At 35.7% G+C, this 12848-nt stretch overlaps 2 protein-coding genes across 2 annotated transcripts in view; both read left to right on the plus strand.

Annotated features, from left to right (window-relative positions):
- LOC107656637 (eukaryotic translation initiation factor 3 subunit E-B-like) overlaps positions 1-1757 on the plus strand; it is a 13657-nt gene extending 11900 nt beyond the window's left edge. The window contains exons 12-13 of the mRNA XM_016444560.1: positions 845-979; positions 1371-1757. Of these exons, the coding sequence (XP_016300046.1) occupies positions 845-979; positions 1371-1409 (174 nt within the window). The 3' untranslated portion in view covers positions 1410-1757. The remainder of the gene's footprint in view (positions 1-844; positions 980-1370) is intronic.
- Positions 1758-3854: 2097 nt separating this feature from the next.
- LOC107656577 (plectin-like) overlaps positions 3855-12848 on the plus strand; it is a 99154-nt gene continuing 90160 nt past the window's right edge. Inside the window, exons 1-3 of the mRNA XM_016444469.1 lie at positions 3855-4145; positions 4773-4810; positions 7995-8273. Of these exons, the coding sequence (XP_016299955.1) occupies positions 3992-4145; positions 4773-4810; positions 7995-8273 (471 nt within the window). The 5' untranslated portion in view covers positions 3855-3991. The remainder of the gene's footprint in view (positions 4146-4772; positions 4811-7994; positions 8274-12848) is intronic.

The raw sequence follows: 12848 nt of genomic DNA on the forward strand, positions 1-12848 counted from the left end.
GGTGTCAATGATTGTCTTCTGGACAACTGTCAGATCAGCAGTCTTCCCCATGATTGTGTAGCCTAGTGAACCAAACTGAGAGACCATTTTGAAGGCTCAGGAAACCTTTGCAGGTGTTTTGAGTTGATTAGCTGATTGGCATGTCACCATATTCTAATTTGTTGAGATAGTGAATTGGTGGGTTTTTGTTAAATGTGAGCCAAAATCATCACAATTAAAAGAACCAAAGACTTAAACTACTTCAGTCTGTGTGCATTGAATTTATTTAATACACGAGTTTCACAATTTGAGTTGAATTACTGAAATAAATGAACTTTTCCACGACATTCTAATTTATTGAGATGCACCTGTATTAGCTAATTAATTTCTTTAATTTATACTGAAATTTTAAAAATCTATTTGAGGAAATTAAGATTAATAAATGCTGTAAAAATATTAAATATTTAACATAAGCTGTTGAATTAATAATATTAACATCTAATTGTGAGGTATTAACATAAAAAAAAGAAACATTTATTTTCTCTGGGAGGGGGGTTGGGGGGTAATCTCTGTTTAAAAGGACAAGCCAGTTTTAGTTTTCTTGCCTTTGTTTGTGTGTTTGTTGTTAAGATCTTAATGTAAGTTGGCATAGGAGCTGTAATTCAGTAAAAAAACAAACAAAAAAAAAAGGTTGTCTGAAGTTTTGCAAATCATTATAAACCCAAAGTGATGCTGAATCACTAAATCCTCTAAAGCCTTTACTTTTTCATTGTAATATTTGGAAAATTTCTTTTAATTTATGCTGGTGTTCTTTTAATGTCTTAAACGGTTCGCTGCTCCTTCCTGATGAGTGTTTTCTACTCAGGGTCACGTGGTGATGGGCAACAACGCCGTGTCGCCGTATCAGCAGGTGATCGAGAAGACCAAGAGCCTGTCGTTCCGCAGTCAGATGCTGGCAATGAACATCGAGAAGAAGATCAGCCACAGCAGCAGGAACGAGGTACTGGACTCAAAGCAAACAACACACACAGGGTGCTCAGGCGGACCCTTTTTCCTTCAGCCGAGCCTCATTGGAATCATGAGCGTCATAAAATGAGTGTGCTGGGAAACCTTTGCTTTGAAACATTGAAGCATTTGCCCCCAAAATATCTTGCACACTCCCAAATCAAAGCCCAGACACATCAGATTTTATGTCAGTGAAGTAATTCACATCATATATCTTGTCCTGCATTTTGCTTGATACTCACTTTGGAGACATTGCTTGAGTCAGAACATTTTGGCCACTTAAAATATTTATGTCAAACACTTAATAGAAGAAATAGTTTCGAGCAAACTTCTGCTGTATATGCTGCATCTTTGATGTCACTAATGATCCTCTATTTCCTTTCTAGACACCGAACTGGGCGGCTCAAGACACTGGCTTCTATTAGACTGGAAACACAAGGCAAACAGCGGATTAATTTACTCCTCAACCTCATCTTAGTATTTAACTAACAATCTTTTATTTAGTCACGTTTCATATTAGGAGCATTTTTACAAAAGTTTGATGGAGACATGTCCAGCATGACAAAAGCTACGGAGTTCTGGGGTGTTTCCGTGAACTTTATGTATTCTGTATGAAGGAAGGAATTTACCAGGCAAGATTTTATTTATTATTCCAGTTCAGTGTAATCTCAAAGGACATTTTTCTTTTCCCTTATGCGAGTCATTGTTTTGAACATCATAACATGACAATAAACAGTGAAAGTGTGTTTCTGAACACATTTTCAAGGATCTTGCAACATACTTCTGGAATCTTTTATGGTTAAAGGTGAAGTGTGTAATTTTGGTGTCATTATCGGGAGCAAATAATAAGGATTGTTTCCAAAAAGGTTCAACTATGGTTTCATCTTTAAAGACATTGTTCATTTAAGCCGATGTTGGTCATGTGAGACCACTCACAGAAACATTTTTAATAGATAACTCGTAGTTGAGTTATCCTGAAAAAGGTATGGAAATTAAAAATCTTAAAAGGTCCTGGAAGTTTCTGTTGCTAAAAGTTCAAAAGTTTAGGGTCAGTAAGATTTTTAAAAATGTTTTCGAAAGAAATCTCTTATGCTCACCATGTGAAATCAGCAATATTGTGAAATATTACAATTCGTTTTCCATTTTAATATATTTTATAATGTAATTTATTCCTTTGACACAGCTGAATTTTCAGCAGCCATTACTCCAGTCTTCAGTGTCACATGAAATTCAGAAATCATTCTAATATGCGGATTTTGTTCTCAAGAAACATTTCTTATTATTATTATCCATGTTTAAACAGTTATACATAGATTGTTCCAAAATGTATTTCAAATAAAAGGGTTCTTAATTTTAAGTAATTTTTTTCTCTGACTTTTGCTGAATAAAATAATTTTCTTTCCAACAAACAAACAAAAATAAAAAACAAGAACAACAAACCTTACTGACCCGCAAACTTTAGAACTGTTAATAGAAAACCATTCAAAAGCATTTCATTCTTTTCTTTTAGGAGCAGTCTTCCAAAAAAAGTAATAAAATAAATATATACAGTCAACAAAAATGAATGAAAAAGGCTTTGAAAATCACACAAATCCATAGGTCAGAAAGGGTGGAAGCCCTGTATCAAGTCTGTGGTGATAATCTTTCAGTAATGGCAAGAATATGCATAAGCAATGTCTCAGCTCATGTTTCATCCACTAGGTGGCAGCAGTGACTACCTTTTCCACCATTGTCTGGATACTCACCCAAAGACAGCCACAAACCAGTCATTACCAGCTGCCTGACTGATCATCATCTCTTTTAAAGCCTTCTTGATTTTCCAGTGTGTTTACAAGCCCAAACCTAAGGATGTTGGGCATCTGTGTTTGATTTTGGGGGGACCAGGTAATTTTGGGCCAGAGGTTGAAAAAACGGTGTGTGTTGTCAACGCAGCTAACCAAGATGGAAAGGTCCTGTTGTGAGTCATAAATGACCAGCTTCCTCTGAATGACAGATTTTCCTTTGGTTATTTTTATATTTCATCCAAAGTCCAGACAAAATGCTTGTGGAAAATGTGCTGTTTAGAACTTAGTATGCATGTTTCCTGGAAGCAGATCAGTTGTTCTATTAAGCAAAATAGAGACTGTAATGCATCCACACTACCGTTCAAAAGTTTGGAATAATTACGATTTTTCAATTAATCAATTTCCTTATGCTTACCAAGACTGCATTTATTTGATAAAAAATACAGTAATATTGTGGAAAAATAATGACAATTTAAAAGAACTTTTAGAGTAATACTACCGTATATTTTATAATGGCAAAGTAGAATTTTCAGCATTCATGATCCTTCAGAAGTCATTCTAATATGCTGATTTGGTTCTCAGTTTTGATCAATTATTAATAATGGTTCTTATATAAATGTTGTTTTTGCTGCTTTTTTTTTTAAAGTGAGTCTTAAAGTCTTTAACCATGGAAGTCACACTTAAAAATGTGAAAATGATTCTAGAGAACTACTCCGAACTAACTAACCATTTTAGCAATAACTAATCCCACTGTCGTGTTTTTTTGTTTTGTTTTTGTTTTTTAAGTGGATGTACGTAATCAGTTCCGTGTGATTAAATTTCCAAACACATTTTAAGGCCACTGTTTACATTCATTTTCTCCATGTTCTCAGTGTTTATATGCGCACACCTAGTAAGTGATCTACGTTGTCGCTTTAAAGTGCCTCGGGTGCATTTCTTTGTTACTACCTACCATTAACCAACAGGTCTCGGAGCCGGAGTGAAATGAGGGTGTGTGTGAGTGAGAGATGTTTTGCCCTGTGAGTGGCTGCTGGATAATGCAGGCAGGGTTGCGAGTGCCGCTCGGCTCAGTGAAGAAAACGCACACGCTCGTATACGCACTCCTCCAGAGCTGACGTGGGTTGTGGCCTGGCACAGCTGCTGCCCATCTGCCACTGAGAAGCAGCCACAGGAGCTAGAATAGAGGGAGTAGACCGAGAGGGGAAAAGGAAAAGTGGCTAAGTATGGACGCGCTGCAAGATTGGGCCCTGGTGTACCCGGCTCTGGCCCGGGTGCTCTGGGTGATTGTGTTGGTATTGGCCACCGTCCTGGTTTGGAGCTTGTTCTGCTGCCGGGGAAACCAAAGCTCCACCTCCCGTCTGGAGAGATACCTCTCAGGTAATATAGCTGCTTTTATTCTCACTCAACTGTCTGGAATCAGTTCTTAAGCTCGTTCCAGAGCAGTAGTCGTTTTAGAGAGTTTGAGGACGAAGAAAAAAAAAAGTTTTTACAGTGGAAACAATAAGCTGGTTTTCCATGACTGGCTGCTTTTAGTGTGCACAGTATGGAAAAGTGGTTGAGTTGTGCGTTCACTGTCATGGACGTCATCTGAAGGGGTGTGCTGAATCCTCAAATTACAGTTTACTATTGAAATTGGATGTACTAACTGTAGCTTTCAGTGAAATCTGTGTATTCTTTGAATAAATGAAACGCATTCCCGTAGGTTTCCACAAACGTAGCAGCCATGTGTTTAAAAGAAACATTCGAGGGTCTGAAAGAGTGAAGCAGCAGTTCACATAACAAGACTAGTTCCTTCTGAGATCTGGGGTCAAGGTTCAAAGAAGGCTCAGGCATGCTGTTTGAATGATTACTGTGACAGAGGTTTTGACAGTTCTACACAATTTTAACCTACTTGCCAGCGTGTTTATATATACATATTCAGTATTTCGGGTGGGCAGATCTCATAATTTAATATCCTCCGCATGCACTTCCTTTACCTAATTTAATACTCTGTTTCTGTTTCAGCCATGGAGAGACAGTCAAAGACAAAACACCAGAGCCAGGTACGTCATCGCTCTATTATCAAGTTCATGATGCTGATATGATATTAGTATTCAGTACACTCACATAACCCAAATTTTGTTCATTTCCCAGCTGAAATATGTGTAGTGTGAACATAAATTCTCAGTTATGTTCAGGATGGAATAAAAGCATACTCCATACTGCAGCGAATGCACTGCATACTATAATTTTACCATGTTTACAATTGGTATCCGAAGCAGTATGTAATGGTAAAGGTTTAAAACTGTAGCATGTTACAAAGATTTCCTCCAAAATATTAAACAGCTCAACTGTTTTCAACATTGATAATAACAGGAAATGTTTCTTGAGCACCAAATCAGCATATTAGATGATTTCTGAAGGGTCATGTGACACACAAGACTGTAGTTATAAGCAGTGTTGGGGGTAACGCATTACAAGTAATGCGAGTTACGTAATCAGATTACTTTTTTTCAAGTAACTAGTAAAGTAATGCATTACTTCTTAATTTACAAGAGAATATTTGAGTTACTTTTTCAAATAAGTAACACAAGTTACTTTTTTTTTTCCAATTTATTGATTGCCAGCTCTCCTGTCCCCATGTTGCGAGAAATCAGATGTTACTGTAGTTCTAAAATAAATATGAATATGCATTAATTCATCTCACTCACAAAAAAAAAAAAAATTCAGTATTGCTCAAAATGAATAAAAATAATGCAACTCAGAATGATAATGCAAACCTGCAATAATTAAATGTTAAACAACACAAATATCCTTTTCAACCCTCTACATTGCGAGTAAATCACTCGCATATGCGACTAAATCTTCACTCTGGGCGACTAAATGATGTCTAATATTAGCCAATGGCTAATCAATTCTCAGATTTTACTCGCCAGTGTGTGAGTTGGAGGCTAAGTATTAAGTTTAGCACATATATATTTTCACTCACAGAACACTCTGACTGAGCGCTTCAGAGTTTCTCTCGCCGTCAAGCGATCTTTGATATTTTTCAGTTCATTTGAATGGATGCGCAGCGCACCTGTGTTTGTGTATTTGGCGTAACGTAAACTCTAGTGTGAAGGCGCACGACTCGCCGTCGCTTTCTCTCACTGTGAGCAAAGAGCGAGAGCAAGCGAGAGTCTTACATAACATGCAGAATTGATGCGCTACATGTAAACGATATACCTTTGGAATTCTTCAGCTTTTAAGAACTGCCGGGTTTTCCTGTAGTAGACGGAACTAATGCGCAAACAACAATCTCATTGGCTGGGGCTCACCTATTATTGTCCCTGTTTTGATACAAACATTATATATGTTTGTAAAATGGCATAACTTTTTATATATATATATATATATATATATTAGTATTTCAGTCTGGCGAGTAAACAAAAAAATATACTAGCCAATGGCGATTCAATTGCCAAGGTGTCCGTTGAGGGTTGTTTATTATATTTAATCCCATTCTATTAACCAATGTCTTTGCTTCTGACCTTCGATGATCCAGTTCAACCATACTAATAAGCAAAAATTACTCTAGTCTTTTTTTATTGCTGAAGTGTGTTGAAATTTCTTCTTCTGCATTCTACTGTGCGGACGTAAATTTACTCTCCCTTCAGCCTGAGGCTTATTCATTTCACTTTTGGTGTGAAAAGGCTTTTATATTTGCCAAAAATAGAACTTTTTTATTTTAAAAACAAACAAGAAAGCCCTGTCCAGATTTAAAAAGTAACGCGAAAGTAACGTAACGCATTACTTTCCATAAAAAGTAACTAAGTAATGTAATTAGTTACTTTTTTATAGAGTAACGCAATATTGTAATGCATTACTTTTAAAAGTAACTTTCCCCAACACTGGTTATAAGTGATGTAAAATTCAGCTTTGCAATAACAGGAATAAACTACATCTTAAAATATATTAAAATAGAAAACAATTATTTTAAATTGTAATATTTCACAAAATTACTGTTTTATAATATTTTTAATCAATTAATGTAGCCTTGGTGACACTAAGAGAATACTTTCAAGAACATTAAAAAAAAAATCTTACCGACCCCAGACTTTTGAACAGTAGTGTACATACTGCAAAAACAGGAATATTAGCATGCTAGTATGCCATTCCGAATATGCCTGTCTTCAGAATATGTACTTTTTACCCAGCAGTCTCTAGAGGCCAAGCCATTTGATGACACATTATGCAGCTTTTTTTTTTTCAGCAACTTTTCAGTGATCCAAAACCTTTTTTTTTATATTGTAGAAAAATACTTTGCTATAATTGATTGTGGTACTTTGCTATAATTAAATACTAAAGGTAAATGATTTTAAATGCAGGTAAAAACATCTTAGAACCTTACAGTTTACTCAGTATATGAAGGCACACAGTTAAACAGCTGTGTACATGCACTATTCCTTATGATCAATAAATGATGAACACATTATAATTGCTTTATAAGGCATAGATTATTGAGTCTATGTGTCAGTTGTCAGTGCAGACTTGTTGTGTTCATGCTGGTTTGATAGACTGCCGGACCGAGATGGCCTGTGATAGCTCTGTCTGCATGAATGGAGGCACTTTGTCTCTGCACACTGTTATAGGACAACAAAAGGCTGTTTCCTCCCCTGTCCTCCAAGTGGACAGAGAGAAAAACAGATCCAAATGACATTATCTCACAGCCTGAGAGAAAAGGCAGATTAAGTTTAAGAATTAGATTTGTTTGTGCAATTTACGGAGCAGATGGACAAAATGATGATGGCCATAATCATTTATTCTGTGTACTGCAATAACCCGGTTTAAAGTAAAAAAAAAAAAGTGTTTTTAAGTGTTTTGTTAAAATACTACAATATCATTTGGTAATGGCCATTAATGCCCTGATTCAGGCCTTGAAATAAAAGCCAGCATGAATTATGTTCTTGTACCTTCTTTCTATTTAAAAAAACTAATTTGTCTAATAGAAATGGCCTAATTGTGCACCTGACAGATTCAATCACACTCACAGGCTGTCGCATAAGGACTGCTTTGTGTGATCCAGGCAGTGGGCGTCAGAAATAGCCGAACAGTTTCTAAACTCACTGATAACCCTTTTGTGGCCTTTTCTGAATTGTCTTGGATCCAGCTAAAATTATTTAAACCTGCATACGTTTGATAGGTGGTTCTTGTTGCAGGTTTTATTACAGTGTTCAAATGAATACGCTGATTTCACTGTTTTTTCAGCGGAAGAAGGCGAAGGACAAGAAGAGTGTCTCTGCGGCGGATGAGGGGATTGTCCGGGTGATCAAACTGGCAACCCCTCTGTCTCAAGAGAAACAGAAGACGAAAGAAAAGGAAAAACATGAGAAAAAGACAGAGGATGAGGAAGAAAAGAAGGCAGGAAAGGATGAGAAGGAGGAAGAGAAAGAAGAGAAGCCCTCTACAACAGTGAGGAAGAGAAACAGACGGCACCTGAAAGTCACCATCGCACCTGGTACTGTGACTTCAGCATCTGCTGAGCAGGTGAGAATGGCATTTGCAAATCTGAATGTTTCCTCTTGCTATATAGAAATAAGTTCTTGGGTTCAAAATTCATAAACGTTTCATACAAATCAGTTTAGACAACTTTTATTATTGGTTTTGACTTCTCTTTAGGTGTCTGTTCAAAACACATCTTAAATATTTTATTGTAGGTGCTTTTTGCATTTTATGTTGATGGAGATATAAAAAATACTAAATGTAATATTGTTTTTTAATTACTAAAGCAACATAAAGTTCTCTTTTATGTCCTTGAAACCCTGTTGCTTGAAGAGTGCAGTTTTCTTTACATTTAATGGCTCATCTTTTTTTTTTTTCGTTTTATTTAATTTCCAGTAGTCTTTAATTTAATATGTTGCTATGAACCATGATTTGTTTTTTGCTGTTACTAATTGGTGGCAGTTGGCATTAGGGGGGAGGGACATTTTCATTCTTTAGAGCGTTTGATTGGACAAAAAATTGAAAATAGCTCTGTCTCCAATATGAGTCATCATTATTTTTGGCCCATTTGTAAAGGCCGTTTACACACCGATTGATATCTAAAAAGATGGCTATAACAGTAACTATAGCATCCGCACTAACGCACGATAACATTCTGTTTATTATAAGCAGTTATGTAGTCTGCCGCTTTAAATGCTCGAGCTCATTAAAGCAGGATAGATTATTATGGGCTGTGAATGTATTCATGGTTCATCAACCTGAAGAAACAAATGATTATTAATTATTAGAATGATTATTAAAACTTTATATTTATCATTATAATTATCCTTGGTGTGAACAACCTTTAAGACTGTACATCTGCTCAAAGTTTATTTTAGAGTACACGTATAGGTGGACTTCAGTGCTAACAGACTTGGACTGAAAGACACAAGAAAGTGCAGTGAAGTAAGTTTTGTTGGTTTGGATAGAAGGATCTCCTAAATTAAGAAATATGCATGTAAATTTTAGTAGCTCATCTGGACCACCCAACAGCTTCAAACATCATAAAATACCCAGCTGTACCCTTAATGAAGTGCACTAGAGGGTTAATTTTAGTAGGCATTGTGCACTAGGCTGAAGCTGGCACTGAGACTGGTGCTGTGTTAAATAGCAGCCCCTCCCTCAACCGGCTCATGCCAGTGGCAACAACTATCCCTTTTTCTTACCAGCCATTGAGCGGTATAAATGCTTCTGTTATGCAAGATGTTATCAAGCCTGAGCCATGTTAACTACATTTGCTTGCAAAATGCAACAACTGTGCTAGCAACTATATACATTCAATACCTTTAATGATGCTGCATATAAATGTATTTTATTCAGTATTTGATTATACAGAGACATATTGTCTGATCATCAAATAATTGGTCTTTTAATGTAATGTGACAAACATTTAAGGACCCATAGATTCCAAAGAGACATTTTTGGACTGATTTTTTTTTCAGGCCTAAACAACTAATAATTTTTTTCCCCATTATTTATAATAAACTTTACTTTATTTCAGACTCATTGGTCCATATCAATAAATGCGTATGATCATATATTTAAAAGTCACAAATGTATAATTAAAATACATTCTACGAATCATTTATCAATTCATAATGGAACTAGAACAGCTGTCATTATTGATTACCCTTTATTCGGTAACACACAAACTACAAACTGAACTAACATTGAAAAATACTTCCAAAGCATTAGTTAGTGTTAGTTTTATCATTTACTAATACTTTATTCAAATTAAACGTTTTATCTGTAAATTATAGCCTATTTATGAACCTGAGCAACATGAATAAACATGAAAAGAGTTGTACTTTTAAGTAATGTTAACAAAAATGTATAAATACTGTAACAAATGTCTTGCTCATTGTAAGTTAATGTTAGTTAACTACCACACACTCTCTGTATTCTATAATATATTAAATATATAATAATAAAACAGAATAAAAAGTAATTGATAATGACAGCTTTTACTTTCAGTTTTTATTAAAAAAAATTTTTAAATTGTTTTTTTTTAATTGTTATGTATACATATTACATACACACAGCTTTACATTTATGCACTTGACAGTTGCTTTTAAAAGCACCTTGTATTATAGGCCTACATTTTGTGTGTGTTCTTTGGGAATCAAACCCAGGACCTTGGTGTTGCTAGTGGGATGCTTGACCAGTTACAGGAACTTCATTCTTCATTTTTATTTTGGAACTCATTTTGTGAGCAAATTATTCGATATGAACTTTTTTGTTTATTTTGCTTATTGTCTGTTAAGCCATATCTATTAGTTAGCTACATTTTTATTACTGATTTTAGGTTCAAATGTTTCAGCCACTACTAAGGGTGTAGTTAGGGGTGCATTACTTTGGGTCACAACTGTATAGTTTATCAAACAGAGAAGCATTTGTTCATGGGGAGGCAATAAACTCTCCCCCACATAATAGATCAAATCTATCGTTGCATTGTGCAAAACACCCAGTGACATTCCACCATTGTGTGGAACTGAAGCACTACAGGGGCAACACAGAGTTGGATCAGATCACCTTTCCCCTGTTTAGCAGTGATCAGCCACAGCATTTTGCACCGTCATCTCCAAGGGCAAACAGCACCAGAGCATCCAGCGGTATAATCACTTGATATTCATAACTAGGGCGCGCTCGTGCTGGATTCCTCCCCGGTAAGTTCCACTGCAGGTACATTTCTCCATATCGCTGCATCTGGCAGTCGGGCTGCCTCGCTGAATATGTGTTATTCGCAGACGGGACGCTGTAAGTTTAGCATCGTTTTACCGGAGCGTTAATTGCCTGGTGGCGACTCTGACATTGGCGTGTTGACAGATCAGAAGGGATGGTGAACAGCTGGATGCTGGATATGGGCTGTAAACAGAGTCGCGGTACCGATTATGAAGCAGTTGTGAAAGGATGCTTGCTTGCTTTGTTTGCCGCATCGTTGAATCTGCTGAGCAATGACGACGAGAATCCTTCTGCGCGCGATTAAATGTGCCGCTGCGACGCGCTGAGATTTCTCAGAAAAATGGTTGAATTTACAGCGCACGAGAAACGTACGCAACAGCAGCAGTTTTCTGTCATTCTGCTGAGGTGATTTTAAGTCGTTAGTAGTGCGTTCGTTCCGCTATTGACTAACATTTAACCTGACTGTGCCTGTGTTACCATGGTAAATGACAGTGTTCTGTGAAGTATTATGTAATAGCCTATCATACAAATAGGATTTAAGTACTACGGTAAACATAAACGTAGACACCCCCACTCATTTTCGAATAATAGTAATTATAACCAGTGTTGGGGGTAACTCATTACAAGTAATGCGAGTTACGTAATCAGATTACTTTTCCAAGTAACTAGTAAAGTAACGCATTACTTTTTTTAAAGTTACTTTTAAACGTTACTTTTTCAAAAAAGTAATGCCAGTTACTTTGTTTTCCCATTTATTGACTGACAAGTCTCCTGTCCCCATATTGGGAGAAATCGGAAGTGCAGAGGAATTGTGTGCGCTGTGTGAACATGATGCTACTGTAGTTCTAGACTAAATGTGAATGTGCATTAATTCATCCCACTCACAAAAAGCAGATTTAGTATTAATCAAAATGAATTAAAACAGTGAAATGCAAACTCAGAATATGACGCAAACCTGCAATAATTAAATATGTTAAATAACACAAATGTATCTAATCCCATTTTATTAACCAATGTCTTTGCTGCTGACCTTTGATGATCCAGTTCAACCATACTAATAGGCAAAAATGACTTTAGATAAACTAACAATTGTGCTTTGTTTTTTTATTGCTGAAGAGTGTTTCTTCTCCTGCGTTCTACTGTACAGACGTGAATTTACTTTTGCTTCAGCCTGAGGTTTATTCATTACACTTTTTGGTGTGAAAGGGCTTTTATATTTGCTATAAATAGAACTTCTTATATTAAAAACAATCAAGCCCTGCTTATATTTAAAAAGTAACGCAAAAGTAATAAAACGCATTACTTTCCATAAAAAGTAACCAAGTAACGTAACTAGTTACTCTTTTAGGGAGTAACGCAATATTGTAATGCATTACTTTTAAAAGTAACTTTCCCCAACACTGATTATAACTGAAATAACACAAATGGAAGATTAAATATAATAAAAAAGATTAAATATAAACAAAAGTTTGGGGTCAGTAAATTTTTTAAAAATGTTTTTGAAAGAAGTCTCTTACGCTCACCAAGGATGCATTTATTTGATCAAGAATGCAGTAAAACAGTAATATTGTGAAATAATATTACAATAACTGTTTTCTATTTTAATATGCTTTGAAATGTTCTTTATTCCTGTGAATTTTCAGCATTACTCTCCAGACTTAAGCGTCTTTCAAAAATCATTATAATATGTTGATATAGTGCTCATAAAACATTTCTTATTATTATCAGTGTTGAAAGCAGTTGTGCTGCTTAATATATTTGTAGAAGCCATGATAAAAAAAAATTTCAGGATTCTTTGGTGAACAAAGTTCAAAAGAACATCATTTATTTGAAATCTATTGTAACATTATGAATATCTTTACTGTCATTATTTGTGAATTTAATGTGTACTTGCTGAAT

This window comes from Sinocyclocheilus anshuiensis, unplaced genomic scaffold, assembly GCF_001515605.1.
Source record: "Sinocyclocheilus anshuiensis isolate Anshui unplaced genomic scaffold, SAMN03320099.WGS_v1.1 scaffold1393, whole genome shotgun sequence".
Taxonomy (NCBI): Eukaryota; Metazoa; Chordata; class Actinopteri; order Cypriniformes; family Cyprinidae; genus Sinocyclocheilus; species Sinocyclocheilus anshuiensis.